Genomic DNA, 15,661 nt, shown 5'->3' with positions numbered 1-15,661 from the left:
CCCTCTGCTGCAAAGCAAACCCCGAGGAGCTGGACAGAAGTGCCAGTGTGTTCTTCTTTCTTTCTTTCTTTCCCCCTCTTAAATCCTTTCCCTCCTCTTTTATTTTCTTCTCTCTTGCTTCCTCCTGAGTCACCAGCACTGGCCAGGAGCCCTTGACCTGCTGGAGCCTGTGTCCCTCTGCTGCTCTTCCTCCTGGCCACATTTCTCACTGAGTCAAGCGGGGCACCAGGAACAAACAATCCCCAGCTCCCCCCCTCCCCCTGCAAACTGATTCCTCTCCCCCCCCCCCCCCCCCCTTAAATACACATGCAAATAGCTCTTGCTGGGACTCCTGCTCTTTAATTGTGCAGATATTACAGCTAATTACAGTGCTATTAATATTTCACTTTGAATTAAAGATTGATTCTCCCCACCCTTCCAGCCAAGAGGGAATTCAATCCACACCCAAGGCAACTGCAACAGCTGACAAGGAAAGCCAGAGATGAAAAGGACCATGTGTGGCTCCTGAGCCCCTGCCTCTGACGTGAGTGACCCAAGGAGGGGGAGGAGGAGGTGGTGGTGGCTTGGCCATAAATTATTCAAAGCCCTTTTGCAGATCCGAGCCGGAAAGTCCAGTCCATGAGCTGCGGTTTGATGTTTCCCTCTGGTGCAAAACAATAAAGGCTGCAGGCAGCACATCTCCAGCGTGGAGCTGGTGGCTTTGGCAGTGGACATGGTGACCTTCCCGGCTGGAGCGGGGCCAGAGCAGTGGGATGCTGGATCTGGACGTGAGGCGGCCGGAGCTGTGCCTGGCTGGGACATGGGGGGGGGCTGAGTGGGCTTGGTACAGGCCAGAGCCTCCTGTCTGGGGGTCTGCAAGCCCTGGAGGTTCAGGGAGAGGCCCTGGTGGCCTTGGAGATGCTGGAGCAGCCTGGATGGACCTGAACACGGAGCTGGGAACTGGCTCGCGGTGTACTGGGACGGGAGAGGCAGCGACTTGCTCAGTTCCTCTTGCTTGGAGCCTGCTGAAGCTGTATTGATCCTGTGGAGGATGCTGCTGCTTCCATTTGCTGATGGTATCGAACTCTCCTGGAGTGTTTGGTCATCTCCTGACCCACGTGCTGAGGAGCAGTGCTGGCCCAGCAGCAGTGACCTTCGTGGGATGTGCTGAACTGCTCTGGGGATACCCACGTGCATCTTGGGGCATCTCCTCTCCATCCCTCTGACCTCCTACCTCTCCTGCTCAGCTGCCACGGTGGGGCCCTTCCCATCGCCCTGGGGGCATCAGCCTGAGGGTTTCTGACACTCAGCTGTGCTGTCACCAGCAGCCATCCTTGTGTCCCCTCCCCACAGTGCAGAGCTCCAGCTTTGGTCCCTGCCATCGATGGGGGTTGCCCACTGTGTGTGCATCATGGCAGGGGGGTGCTGGAAGGGGCTGTGCACCCCCACCTTGGGGGCTGCCTTCCCCTGCAGCAGAGCAGAGTAACAAGGGGAGCAGTTCTGGCTCTGGCTGCAAATGGAATCGCTGCAGCAGCCTGGCCCCTCGGCAGGAGACATCGCTCTGGGCACGGCCCCGTGGGCATCCCAAGCCTCGGGAGTGTTGCCACTCTCCTCTGAATGGCAGAGGGCTGCTGGGCAGCTTCACAGCCAGGGCAGCTCCTGGAGCACAGAGCTCCTTCCAAGGCCTGGCCAGGGCGCTGTGCTGGCAGCTGAACCATCCTGAGTGCCTCTGGAAACCCAGCTCAGCCTGAACAGGATCTGGGAGACAGGGCTGGGATCACCAGCGCCAAGCCCCTGGCAGCAGCAGCATCCTGCCTGGCACTTCGGTGACTCCACACCGGTGTGGGGATTCCACTGTTCCAAGCAAGCAAGAGAAATCAACCCTGAGAGGAGATCCCTTAGGGCAGGTGAGGCTGGGAACCTGTGTTGGAAGGGTTGGGTTCTGCTTTTTGGTGCTTGGAGGGGTAGGTGGAGGTGCAGAGAGCCCTCCCCACAGCCAGATCCCTGCTCCATGTGTGCAGGGCCTGGGGTCCTGGCACGGGCTGGGTGTTCCGGGGGCAGGTGACTCGGTGCTGGCCGATTCCCGCTCGGTCATCACAGTGATGGATCGGAGCAGCCCAAGTGTCAATGGCCGCTCCTGGGGGCTGTGTTTTCTCTGCATTAGTGAATCGGCACATCAGAGCTGCCGGGGCCCTGGGGGGAGGTTTGGTGGCTGAGGAGATGATGCACGAGCCCCGTGCTGTGGGCACCTGTGTGGAGCAGGCTGTTGGCATCGTTCGATGGGATGCTGAAGGGATGGGCAATGGTTTGTGGCAACGTGGCTCTTGTGACAGCCCTGGAGAGGGGAGATTTGAGGATGGCTCTTAAAGGGAACTGGGGTCTCAACAGCGTGGTGTGGGGGACCCTTCTTGTACCCCTGCTGTGCTCCATGCTCCTTGCAGGGCTTGGCAAGGGCTTCTGCATCGGCACGCGTGGGAGCCGTGGTGAACCTCTGCTCCTGCAAATGGTGAACCCGGGGGTGTGAGCTGTGGGAAGCTCTTTAGCACCAGGGGGCTGGAGGCCCGGGCTGGTGTCAGTCCTGCTGCTGTGCTCATGGCCGCGGCAGCGGCAGGGACAGAAGGACAAGTAGGAGCAAAACACATCTCGATGCTAAGGACCAGGAGGGGAGAGGTGCCGGGAGTGGGAGGGCATGAGAGGGACCATGTCCATCCCTCCACCCACCCAGTGGGGCTTTTGCAGCCCTTCATGCCCGGTGCTGCTCGGCCTAGGGGCCTTGGGGGTGTCTTATGGGGCCACAGACGTATCCCCCCCGCCGAGAGCCGGGTGTAGCCGGGGTGGGGAGGGTGCAGGGGGTCCCCAACCGCGGTGCTCTGGTGCTTTAAAAGGCTGGAAAAGCCGGCGGCGGGCTTCCCAGAGCCTCTTCATGCAAAACTTCCCCAGTCCCGGCCCTCCTCCTCCTCCTTCTCCTCCTCCTCCTCCTCCTCGTCGCCGTTGCGGAGCGCGGCAGATCCCGCCCGGCTGCGGCTCGCTCGGCTCCCCGGGCCGGGGCCGGGGCTGGGGGGGCCGGTGGGCAGCCCCCACCAGATGCCGCAGGGCCCCCCCGGGGTGCCCGAGCCCCAGCGGGACCGGAGTCGGATCGTGGCACCGGGCAGCGGCTGGAGACGGGGGTCGCCGCCGCCAACTTCGCGCTGCCCGCGGGTAAGTGCGGAGCGGCGCGGAAAGGGTGCGGAGCATCCCCGGGACCCCCTGCAGCGAAAATCCTCCCCCGAAGGACTGGGGAGCCCCTTCCTCTGCAGCCCCACTGCTCCCCTCCCTCTCCCCCCCCCCCCCCCCCCCCCCCCTCCTCCAGCTCCAGCATATTTTTCGCCTTTCCTTCTTATCTGCTTGGGTTTGGGGGGACTGCGACAGCGGAGGCTGCAGCACGGACCCCTCCCCGAGCCCCAGCCTGTGTCTTCCCCTACCCGCGGCAGCTCCCCCCCCGCCTTTTCCCACTCATTGCATTATTCACAGTTGTGGATCTGCGGAACGCTGCCCCTCAGCATCCCGCCGTGGGGAGGGGACACGGAGAGGGGGCACGACACGACACCTCCTGCTCCAGTACCCGAGCTTGCCACCTTTGTCCCCAGAGGTGCCCATCAGCCCCGCGTGAAGGGGAGCTTGTCTGCCTGGAAGGGGCTGGGAAGGGATTTGGGGCAGAAGGCAAGGGGTAGGGGCTGAGGGGGTGCCCTGGGCTCGCCAAGCTGCAGGGGCAGTGCCCGCAGAGCCCGCCGCAGGGCAGGGGCACAGGGAGCTGGGAGCTGGAAATGGGCTGCCTCTTGTAGCTCAGAGGGGTTTTGCGGGGTAGGAACCTTGCCCGGAGCTGTGGGGGTGTCCCCGGTTTGGGGCAGGCGGATTCCGGGTTTGTTTTCCTCTCTGGAGCGTTCCGGTGCCTCCCGGGAGAGCAGATCTGGGAGGCTCCAGGAGCTGCTGGGGAAGTTGGCAGCCGTGGGAAAAAATCGGAGAAGTCTCCCAGCACCTGCCTGGGCGCAGCCCCACTTCCATCCATCCATCCTCCTCCTCCTTCTCCTTCCGATCCTCCTCCTCCTGCTCCTGCTGTGATGAGTTGCCCGTGCTCTGCCAGCCAGGTTATTTGCTCGTGGGCTGTTCCGGGTTCGGTGGGGGGATGCCCACTGCCTTCAGCGGCGGCTGCGACCGAGAAGCTGTGGAGTGAGTCATTGGCATCGCTTGCCGCTGGGTGACCTGTGGCTTGGGGCTTGATGGGGAGAAGGATGGCATAAAGCAGGGCTGGGGGGGCTGGAGGAGCTCGCCAGCACCGGCCGCTCGCCCGGGAGGGAAGGAGCTGAGCAGATCTGTTGAATGCAGCGAGGAGCTGGGGGAGATGCCAAGAGAAGTGCCAGGAGAACAAGCTCCTCTCCTTCCTTCCTTTTGCTCGCTGTAAGCTGGGCTGTATGCAAGGGGGGTGTGCTGGGCATGGCCGCAGCTGTGGGGAGAGCTGGGGAGAGACCTCCACCCCATGACCTGCAGCTCCGTGCTGAGCGGCAGGGTCCGGTGGGATGTGCAGAGGTCCTGGCCGAGCTGCAGGGACGCAGTGCTGGGGCTGTGGTGAGGGTGCTGGGTCCCCGTGTGCAGCAGTGGGCTCTGGCTGCCCCGGGCTGGGGGGCACGGGCAAGGCCGTTTTGGGGGAGGGCAGCAGGCAGTGGGCTGGTGGAACTGAGCTGCCCCCCGGGGTGTGGAGGCAGCTAAGGGGGGGCTTCAGGGGGATTTTACAGCAGGAGCTGAAGCTTGAGTGCAGCCATGGCTCAGCCCCGCATCCCGGGGGACTGGCATCGCCTGGCAGAGGAGCCTGCTGTCTCCCCAAAAAAGAGCATCACGTGTTTCAACTTTGGCACCAGGCAGGAGGAGGATGGATCTGTCAGCTCAGCCACCCCCTTCCAGCTCTTCCCAGAAAGGCTTGAAGATGTGGCAGGTCCTAATTATAACACACACGAACCTGCTCCTGCTGCCCTCCCCGGCTCTGTGCCCGCTGCGGGCACCATCTCTTCCTCTTGGGCCAGTGGAGAGGTGGCCTTTGGGGTTGGGGGTGGGCGTGTGTGTATCTGGTTGCCTGAGCCCCTGTGCTGTGGATGGCCCTGCACAAAGCCTGGTTCAGTGTGGGGGTCTCAGCCCCTACTGTGGCTTTCCCATGCTGGGCACGGGCAGGGGCTCACACTGTTGGATCCGTGCCGGGCCGGAGGTGTGATGGCAGCAGAAGCACCGGGCAGTGCCGCGGGCATCGCTGGGCACCGGCGCTCAGGCTGCACTTCTGCTCCGAGCCAGCGCCGTCCCAGTTTGCAGAAGGTGATCAAAAATTCATTGTGGGATTTCGCCGCACACGGCAGGAGCAGGGCTGAGCGCCGGCTCCTTCCCTGCCTCCGGCCGCTGCCGGCTGGAGCTCTGAGCCTGTCTGCCGCCTCCCGCAAGGTGAGCTGCTGCCAGCCAGCTCCGCTCGCTCCGCGCCTGCAGCCGGCTCCCTTCCCCTCCCCGCACCTTCCGATCCTTCAAAGTGAGGGATTAGCCCTGGCCTGCCTGGCAGCGGGGAGGGAGGGGGAAGGAGGGAGCCTGCCTGCGGTTCAGGATGTGTGCATCCAGCTGTAGCATGATAAACATTCCCTGGGTCCGCGCCGTGCCCAGGGGGAGCATTTTGCTTTGGGCTCGGCATCCTTCGGGGGATGCTGTGAGGCAGCGGGCAGGGTGGTGACACTCGGCTGTGCCCCCACGGGGCTCTGAGCTGGGTGATTGCAGAGAGGTCGAGCTGGCACCTCGGGGATGGGCTTAGGCTTATGCAAATGTTGTGATCAATAGGAGGATTGCTGGGGGGAGCTGCACCTCAGAGTGGGTTTTGATGGTAAAATCCGGGGTCTGCTCGCCGCTGCCCGCTGAGCCAGGGCTCTGCTTTTCCTCCGAGCGAGCGCGGGGGTACTTGACCTGAATACTTAAGGTTTTGCCTGTGGAGAGAGAACTTAACCTGGCATCCCCTCCCTCCACGGCTGAATTCTGCTGCACTTGACGGGGCTTTTGCAATTTAAAAAGCCAGGAGCAAAGCGAAGCTCCCCGGTAACGGCGGGCGAGCGGGGAGGGGAGCGCAGGCGCTAATTGGGACATTGCGCTGCGAGCCGGCCGGCTCCGCACGCCGGGGGAAGAGCAGGTGGGGAAAGAAAGGGCCTTGATTTGCAAGAAGAGGCCGGTGAGCCGGGGGCAGGAGCTGGCAGAGCCCTCCCAGGGCTGCGGCCGGGCTGGGAAGGTCTGACAGAATCACAGAATTGCTTTGGGTGGAAAAACCCTCTGAGATCGTGGAGTCCAACCATCAGCCCAGCACCCCCACGGCCACCAAACCGTGTCCCCAAGTGCCATGATTCTTGAACACCCCCAGGGATGGGAACTCCACCAGCTCAGCCTTCGCCCGGTTTAAATAAGCCCTGATGCTCCTGGGTAGGCTCAGTGCAAACCCAGCGAGTGCCCTGGCTCTGAACTGGGAGCCAACAGGTCCTGCACAGCTGAAGGAATCTCCTTCTGGTGCAGCCGAGCTCTGTGGTCCATGGGAGTGGGATCTGCTGGGAAAGGGTTGGGATGCTCAGGTTGCCCTGTCTGGGATCCAGAGAACTCACCTCTGGTGCCACCGTGGTGATCAGTGCTTAGCCAGCAGTGGCAGGGGCTCCACGGAGCCAATGGCAACCAAATGATTTGGTTTTGACTGGGGGTCGTCAGGGAGTGGAAGGAGGGAGGGGAATGAGCCATTTCCTTCCTTATTTATTTATTTCCCCTAGCTGCAAACCCAAGGGGCAGGTCTGTGGGGAGTCCAGCAAAGAGCATCCCTGTGCTGTGCAGCGGTGATGGGCCTCTGGCCCCAGGTCTTGGGGTGGCTTCATGCAATTTAGGGATCCCTCTGGACTGTCTGTTCCTGGGGCTTTGGCAGCGCTAGGCTGGGGAAGGGAAATTCTGCAGCCAGACCCTAGGTGATGAGTGCAGGGGGATCCAGCTGTGTCTCCTGGAGAGGTACCAGCCCGTGGGGCAACCACAACTGCTTTCCTTGCAGACCCCCGTGGTGGGACAGACCCTGTGTGCAGTGGCAGTTGGTGGTGATGCAGCTGGGGATGTGCCCACAGCACCTCTGGGCTCTGTGGTGAGCCTGGCTTGTGTCTGAGTGCAGCCCCAGCTGGTGCAGTGCCTGCAGGGGTGCATGGAAAGAGCTGTGGGGAGGTGCTGCAGAGGTGAAGCTTGAGGGGGCTGTTCCCTTCTCCAGGCGTGGTCTCCGCTGGGCACTGGAGAAGGCTTTGCAGCTTGGATGGGGATTTGCAGTCAGCGCTGGATTTCTGCTGCCCTGGGTGGTGAGGATGGGGATGGTGGAGCTGGCCGATGACTCAGTGGCGTGGCCACCACTAGAGGGGGGCAGGATGCCACCGTGCAGCACCAGCGCAGTGTCCCGGGGTGCTGGGGACTATCAGGGCAGGAGCACAGCCCCGGCGCTGAGTGCTGGCCATGACCCCTCAGGCTCTGCCTGTCCCTGGGCAGCAGCAGCCCCACCAGGCGCTTCTGCAGCTCCTTGACCCTCCTTAGATCAGTCTGGCTCCGGCTGGGCACCTGTGCCCAGGGTCTGGAGATCGACTTGCTTTGCTACTCCTTGCATTGCTTTCCAGATGTTGGATCCAGCTGCTGCACGGTCAGGATGATGGTGGTGGAAAGGATTGTTCCTCACCAGAGCCCTGCCCGTGGGGAGTGGGAGGAAGCAGCCTAGCTCCTTCCACGGGTGCCGTGATAAATGCCACGCTGGGCACGATCCCACCATTCCTCACCACCCTCGGGGGTAGGTGCCTGCTCCTGGCTTGTTGCTCTTCCCCAGGGGGGTGCTGCCCGCCCAGAGCCGTGCAGGTGGGGCAGGAAGGTGACTCGATGCCTGCGGTATGAGGGTAAAGCCGTTCCCAGCTCCACAAGCACCTGCTGTATGCAGGCAGCTCCCTCCAGATGTGCAGCTCCCTCCAGATGTGCAGCTCCAAGCTCATGGTGCAGAGGCTGCTCTTCCCGGGGGGCACTCTGGCCCTTTGCAGCACAGGGAAATTCAGGCTGCATGTCCCCAGTGATTCAGAGAGGGATTCAAACCAGCTCCCCGCTCCCCTCCCCGCTGCTTGCGCGTTCCTCTCGCCTGCCGTGGTATTTTTACCTTCAGCTGGTTCGGATTGAGTGATCAAAGCAGGCACAAAGGGGAGAGAACAGAGGGAAAGGCTTCAATGAGGAAAGGGAGAGGCTGCGGGCTCCAGGGGCACTGCCAGCTCCGCGGGAGCTGCGGTGGGAGCAGGGCTCCGTGTGACCCTTCGTGCCTTCTCCTCTGGGAGGGGTGAGGGGGTGAGAAGTGACCTGGTTTCGGCGGGCGTGGGGCTGCGTGGGGGTGCTGCTGCGTTTGAGCGCCTCTGGGGCTCCCCATCGCCTGCCTCCCGGCCCTGGGCAGAGCCCGACCTGCTTCCAGGCTGTAGCAGGAGCTGCTTTCCCCTGCTCTGCTCCCGCGGCTGCTGGGATGGCTCTGGCGAGGGAGAGAGAACCGTGCAGAGGGTTCGGTCCCTGTCCTTGATCCCGTCCGAGCAGGGCTGTGCCCCGGGGCCTCTCCCGGCAGCGGGTCAGGACGAGGCGGGTGGGTGTCGTGCCGCAGCACTCACAATGTGCTGCCTTTGGAAGCAGACACTGGGTAATTCTGGTTGCTTAAAAGCTTTGGCTGTCAGAAAGGCTTTGGAGATGGCCCTTCAAGTGGCTCCGACGGGCAGGGACGTGCATAATTTATGGAGCTGAGCTGAGGCGAGGGCCATCCCGGCTGGGGCGGCTGCGGAGCTGGGAATCTCCTCCGCGGTGTAAAGCGGCTCAGCATGGCTGGCTCCGGCAGGAAGCAGCCCTCGGGGCAGGCGCAGGATCTGGCCCAGCAGGTGCAGACTTGGATGCTGGGCTCTGGGCTGGAGATGAAATTAATTTAAGCTGTTTCTCTGGTCTCGCTGTTGCAGCTTGTCCTGCTTGGGGAATGCATTTGCCTGCTCTGCTCTCCTCTGCTTTTTGGTGCCTTGCATTAATCATGTGCTGCCCTCGCAGCATCCATCAGCAGCTGCTGGCAATGGGCTGCAGGGGAGAACCTTCTCCCAGAGGGGAAACTGAGGCAGGGAGCTGAGCTGCAGGGCAGCTCTGAGGTGTGGGGAGGGGGGCAAAGGGCTGTCCTGCAGTGACCTCACAGCCAAAACTGTGGCAGCACCCAGTGCTAACCCTCATGCCAAAACACTCCCCACAGGCTGTGCTTGGTGCTGGGGCTGCTGACAGGCAGGTGTTGGGGTGAAGGTCAGGAGGCAGTGTGTCTGTGGGCACCCTGTGGGCATCACCCAGACCTCACTCCCAGTGCTTTCACCACCAGTTTTGCTCCCAGCTTCCCTCCTTCCTCCCTCATGGGGATATGGCTGAGGGTCCGATGGCTTTTGCAGCCTGATGCTCCTGGCACACAGCTCACCACCCATCCTTGCTGCTTCTAATTCGAGAGGACCCCCGGGTTGCTGACAGCCAGAAAGCCATCCCTCCCCTTACCCCCCGTGACTCAGACAAGCCCTTGGAGCTGTCGATATTTGCTGCTGGGAGCTGTCAATGGCAGATGCTTGAGAGAAAGCAGCTGCTGGGTCAGAAATCAGTGTCCCAGAGGAAGAGTGGCAGAGCAGCAGTGCTCAGGGTGGTGATTCAGATCCGCAGCGCTGGGCTCGGGCAGTGCCTGGCAGTGTCAGCTCCTGCTTGAGACACGGATCAGCTCCCAGCCCACTCAGTATGCAGCACTCAGGACATGGAGACTGGTGACAGGTGACTGAAAAGGCCCTTGGGAACAGCCCCAAACTCCTTCAGCACCTCCTTGCTTTGAGCTTGGTGCAGCAGGAGATGGGGCACAGCCTGGGGCTCTGATCCCTGACGAGGGGAGACCTGGGAGGAGGCTTGGGGAGATCTTTAGCCCAGGGTGCCAGGGCCTCCCTCCAGCCCTGAACCAGCCACTGGCCTGGTTCTGCTCTTTGGGGCAGAGTGACCCTGGGGGTCCTACACTGGTCCCCTCTGCCTGGATGTGGCATGGCTGAGCCAGAGCTGCTGGTGTCAGTTCAATACCAGCTGAACCCCAACTCAATTTTGTGCAGCAAGCCCCAGTGCCAGTTCCCACCAGGCTCCCTGATCAGAGCTAGGGGTAGCTGATGTCCTCTTCATGCTTCTTACCCTTCTCTCTCTCTCTCTCTCCTTCCCTCCTGTCCCTGCCGCTCTCAAGGGCTCCAGAGGAAGGCTCTGACGCTTTGCTTGGGCTTCTGTCTCCACTGCTACCTCTTCTCCCTGGCATAGCCATGCAGCCCGCGGTGCCCTGCTGCAGCCTGGCCGCACGCAGCTCCCCAGGGGCTGGCATGGGCGGCGGGAGCCGCTGAGGGCGCCACGTGCAGGAGCTGCCCAGAGCCATGCCCCCCAGCCTCGCTCCCTGACCAGCGCCGCCCGGAGTCGGCTGCCAGCTCTGCCCCAGCGTCGGCGATGAGCGGGGGGCACTTCCGCATGGAGCTGCTCTCCCTCTGCCTCCTCCTGAGCGCCTGGAGCTGGGGGTGGGCGCCCGGGGGCGCCGCCAAGCCCAAGGGCCAGGGCTACCCACACATGAACTCCATCCGCATCGACGGCGACATCACCCTCGGGGGGCTCTTCCCCGTGCACGCCCGGGGGGCGGAGGGCAAGGCCTGCGGGGAGCTGAAGAAGGAGAAGGGCATCCACCGGCTGGAGGCCATGCTCTTCGCCCTGGACCGCATCAACAACGACCCCGAGCTGCTGCCCAACATCACGCTGGGCGCCCGCATCCTGGACACCTGCTCGCGGGACACGCACACGCTGGAGCAGTCGCTGACCTTCGTGCAGGCCCTGATCGAGAAGGACAGCACCGAGGTGCGCTGCGCCGGCGGCGGACCCCCCATCATCACCCGGCCCGAGCGCGTGGTCGGCGTCATCGGCGCCTCCGCCAGCTCCGTCTCCATCATGGTGGCCAACATCCTCAGGCTCTTCAAGGTAGGGCTCGGGCGGGGTAAAAATAACCCCCGGGGGCAGCCCCCGCGGGGGGTTGTGCCTGTTCCTCCCTGCGTGCTTCTTCCTCCACTCCGGGGGCAGGCAGGAGCCGGTGTCTTTAAAACCCTTCTCTTGCCTCCCCCGGGTCCCTGGAGATCCTTTCCTCCTTCCCCCTCCGCTGCTGACACGTTTAGCAGGAGGATTTTTATCTCTCCTCTTCTCCTCCAGCTCCGTGGGGAGGGGGAGATGTTGATGCTCCTGGTGTCAGCAGCACTGTGGGAGGGAGGTCGCCGTGCAGGAGGTGGGCTGAGGATGGCTGTGGGATGGAGGGCACCATGCGGGGCTCAGCCCACCACCCGTGCCCAGTGGGCACATCTCGGGGCACCAGCTGTAAGGGAGGGTTGGGCAGGGGGGTGTGGGTTATACCCCCAAGATCTAGGGCCACGCTGTAACCAAATGGCCGAGGAGCCGAGGAGTTTCTCAGCACTTCCCCCCTCGCTGTGCCTTTATTGATCCACAGCGATGTCCCGGGGCTGGAGAGGGCTTGGCAGGAGCAAACAGCAGGGAGGAACCAAAGACTCTCCGCAGTGAGGTCCCAGCGCTGCCTCCCGTTCCAGCACCCCAAGCCCCCTCGGTTCTGATGCTATTTTCCTCCTTCTCACTCCCGCCCCACTCCTCTTCCTCTACCTGCCCAACGTGCTGGCAGCGCCGGGTGCCCTCCCGGGGGGGCTGGAAGCTGTTAGTGAAGAGAGAACCCTGCTGGCTGCTGGGGTTTGATTTTCCTGGGTCCCTTTTGTGAGGAACGCGTTAATGTTGCAGGCGACGGGTGAGCAGGCTACTCAATAATTAAAATAATAGAAATTAGAAGGAGCGGGAGGAACTTTAAAAGCTATTTGCAGAGACAAAAAAGATTGAATGCTCGCCTGGGCGAGGAGGAGGGAGGCAGGCAGCGGGGAGGCAGCGTGACAGTCGGAGGAGTGGGGGTACCTGCAGCCTTCCTAGGCTGGGATTTTTTTGTTTCTCTTCCTTCTCCTCCGGTTTTGATCCTTGGGCAAAGCAGCTGTGCCCTGTGCAGGGAGGCTGTTGCCAACCCAGGTGCAGCCATGCCCCAGCTTGGCATCAGGGCACTGGTGGCTTGCTGAGGGCATGTCTGAAGCCCAGGGTTGACCTTGGCTCACGGGCTGAGAATGGGGACCTTGAAATCCCTGCGGGAGGATGATACAGGTCAAGCTCAGCCCTTCAGAGAGTGGCAGATCCCCCTGGGGGGGTGAGGAGGGTTCGCATGCAGGTGGATGCAGACTGCCTGCGCTCTCCAGCTGGGGGACATCGTTCCCATGGGATGTGAGGGTCTCCTTCCACCTTGCCGTGCGCAGCGAGAGGGGCTTGGGGCTGCTTCCCGCTCCGTGCCGGGACCTGCGAGCTGCTGCCGCTCTTTGTTATTCAATGGGTTTGTGGCAGGGACTTGCTTCAAATGGAAATCAGCACTTCCCTTCCGCGCCGCCGCTGACCTTTCGGCGCGGACGACTCCGCTCCGAGGTTCAGCAAAGCGTTTGCCTTCCCGGGCACCGCTCCGCAGCTGGTTGCCTTTGCCCATTCCCTTGGGAATGACATTTGCTCAAGCTCTGGCTCCTGCAAGGGCATTGTGACACGAGGTGAGAGCTGCCCTCGGCTGTTCCCCCGGCGAGAGGATGCTGCTGTGAAGTGCCGGGAGCTGGAACAGGGACCCAACACAGGATGCGGGAAGCATCCTGGACGGTGCTCAGTGCCCCTTCCCATGCTCCCCTCCTGCGCTCTCCATCCCCAGCCCTTCCCCTCCCCGCCAGGGAGGTGTCCTTCGTTAGCTGCCACCACCTGATTAAAGCTGTACATCAGTGCAGCAACTTGCAGATGCAGCATCCTCTGTCCAAGCTGTTTCCTCACTCCTCGTAGCTCAGCCTGCAGAAACCCTTCCTGCCGCTCCCCGGCCTCGGCTCCCTGCATAGCATCTCTCTGGCGTCGCTGCAAGAGCTTTCTGGCACACTCCAGCTCCTTCCCACCCGTTTCCTCTGTTTCCTCTGGCTTTCCAGCCCCAGCTCTGCCCACTTTCTCCTGAACCCCCACAGCAGTGCTGGTGTAAAGGGAACCAGATCCATCCCCTGCAAATGTGATCCCTGAAATGCTGCATCTCGAAAGAGCTCAGCCCTGGTGGGAGGATGGACTCGGCACATGCTGGGCACTTTGAGCTGCTGGTTTTCATCCTGGCAGCAAGGGCAGCAGCTGTCCTGGGCTCAGGGCTGTGGCACAGCAGCAATGATTCGCCTAAGAGACGCCGGCCTGGGGCTGGGGGTGCTCAGCACCTGCAGACACAGTGAGGGTTTGCTCTCTGGGGCTGGGGGTGCTCAGCACCTGCAGACACAGTGAGGGTTTGCTCTCTGGGGCTGGGGGTGCTCAGCACCTGCAGACACAGTGAGGGTTTGCTCTCTGGGGCTGGGGGTGCTCAGCACCTGCAGACACAGTGAGGGTTTGCTCTCTGGGGCTGGGGGTGCTCAGCACCTGCAGACACAGTGAGGGTTTGCTCTCTGGGGCTGGGGGTGCTCAGCACCTGCAGACACAGTGAGGGTTTGCTCTCTGGGGCTGGGTCGCTGCAGGCAGGAGGGTGCAGCGCTGGATCTGGCCCACGGTGCAGAGGCCTGGGCATGCCCCAAGGCTTTGAGGGTAGTGTGGTGGGAAGGGGGTGTGGGGGGGCTGCGTTCAGCACCACATTTCCCCACCTAGTGAGGAGATAACCTTCACGACGGCGGGAAGGTGGAAAGCGGCCGGGGGAGCTCTGATTAATCGCCTGCTGCTGCCACTTCCCTGCCTCCTTCTTCAGAGGCTTTATTGATACAAATTGCAGCTGCCTGGTGTCCCCTCCAGGGCTGCCCCAGCAGCAGAGCTGCCTGACTTACAGGCTGGGTTTCACAGATCGTGGCAGGGGGGTGGGCAGGTCAAGGACTCCTCTGCTCCCTGGCTGTCATGTGCTGCCTTGGAGCAGCTAAACGGCCCCAGGGCTCTCAGCCTTTGCTCCTCACAGAGCTGCTCCAAGCCCCCTCTGGACTCTCCCCAGCAGTTCCCTGTCTCTCCTGAACCAGGGAGCTCAGAACTGGACCCAGAACTCCAGATGTGGCCTTGCTAGGGCAGAGTAGAGGGGGAGCAGAACCTCCCTTGACCTGCTGGCCACACTCTTCTTCATGTACCCCAGGAGACCCCTGTGGTCTTCTTGGCCACCAGGACACTTGGCTGGCTCATGGGGAACTTGTTGCCCACCAGCACTCCCAGATCCTTCTCTGTGGAGCTGCTTTCCAGCAACTTTTGTTCTGCTGGGGGAAACTGAGGCACAGAGACCTGTTCAGCAGCACTGAGGCTGTGAGGTGCTGGATATTTCTGGCTCAATGAGAAGAAGCCAAGGGCTTCATCCTGCCCTGGTGCTGGGCCTGAGCCTGCATCCCTGGGGAATGGGCAGTGGGATGGGGGCTGCAGCTTCTGTGTTCTGGCCATCCCCACTCAGCCCCTGCAGGGCTTTATGCTCTCCCTAATTAAAAGCTGCCCTCCCAATGGCTGCATGATGGAAATGCTAATTAAATCACTCCCATCTGTGGGTGATCCTGGGCTTGCTCAAGATATGCATGAAATTAATAATTATGGTGCTCCCAACCCTGCTCCTGGTGTGGGGATGCTCCTGAGCAGTGTGTGGCTCTGACTGGGCAGTGCCTGCCTGGTTTTCAGCTTCCTCCCTCCTGGCTGTTTGGTGATGTTCAGATGAATGCTTTAAGCCACAGGACCACAGAGTGGTGTGGTTGGAAGGGACCTCTGGAGGTCATCCAGTCCAAGCCCCTGCTAAAGCAGGGTGACCTAGGGCAGGCTGCCCAGGGTGCTGTCCAGAATGGTTTTGAATGGCTCCAGAGATGGAGACTCCACCACCTCTGTGGTGCTCCAGTGCTTCACCACCCTTGAGTTAAAGAAACTCCTCCTTCCCACCTCCCCCCTGCTCTTTTACCCTGAGGGAATTTCTCCAGGCTGGGCTGCTCCTGGCCAATGCTGACTCTGATTTTTGGGCTCAAAAAGAGAGCTGAAGGAGTTTTTTACTACCTGTCCTGGGGTTACTCCCTGCTCTTAATGGAGCACAGGAGCCTTGGGTGCAGGAGAGCTGGTCCCACTGATATTCCCCCCCCCCCCCACTGTGGTATTTATGCCAAACTGGAGAGGAGCCAGGCAAGGTATCACCAGTGCCCAAATATGCAGCTGTGATACATTTCCAGCTCTCTCTGCCCACCACATTCTTCTTCTTTCTAAGAACCTTGAATTCCCTGCCTGCCTTTTGCTTTGATGGCCCTGAAAGGACTTCTGTCTTTTATCTGAGACAGGAAGCGGTGCCAGGATTTGGGCTATTGTAGACCAGGGGATCAGAAAGGCAGAGAGGGAAAAAGGCAGCAGAAGTCTCTGAAATGGTCACCTGGGAACTGGTATTTTGTTTTCCCTTCCCCTCAAAGCAGAGGAGTTGGACAGAAAAGCTCCTTCCATTTGTTTATTAAAATGCAGTTTGCAGCCTGCAGACCAACAGGCATTTCCCAGCAGAGGTCTGGGCAGGATGGGCACTCTG

The 15,661-nt window shown here is 61.6% G+C and overlaps 1 protein-coding gene across 1 annotated transcript in view; it reads left to right on the top strand.

Moving 5' to 3' along the window:
- The first annotated feature begins 3,095 nt into the window (after positions 1 to 3,095).
- Positions 3,096 to 15,661, top strand: part of GRM4 (glutamate metabotropic receptor 4) — a 42,079-nt gene continuing 29,513 nt past the window's right edge. The window contains exons 1-2 of the mRNA XM_068159812.1: positions 3,096 to 3,177; positions 10,277 to 11,046. Of these exons, the coding sequence (XP_068015913.1) occupies positions 10,528 to 11,046 (519 nt within the window). The 5' untranslated portion in view covers positions 3,096 to 3,177; positions 10,277 to 10,527. The remainder of the gene's footprint in view (positions 3,178 to 10,276; positions 11,047 to 15,661) is intronic.

The sequence above is a fragment of the Melanerpes formicivorus genome, unplaced genomic scaffold, assembly GCF_026170545.1.
Source record: "Melanerpes formicivorus ecotype bairdi unplaced genomic scaffold, bMelFor1.0.p_v2 SCAF_46, whole genome shotgun sequence".
Classification (NCBI taxonomy): domain Eukaryota; kingdom Metazoa; phylum Chordata; class Aves; order Piciformes; family Picidae; genus Melanerpes; species Melanerpes formicivorus.
The sequence above is the reverse complement of the archived record's forward strand: the minus strand, read 5'-3'. Positions and strand labels throughout refer to the sequence as shown.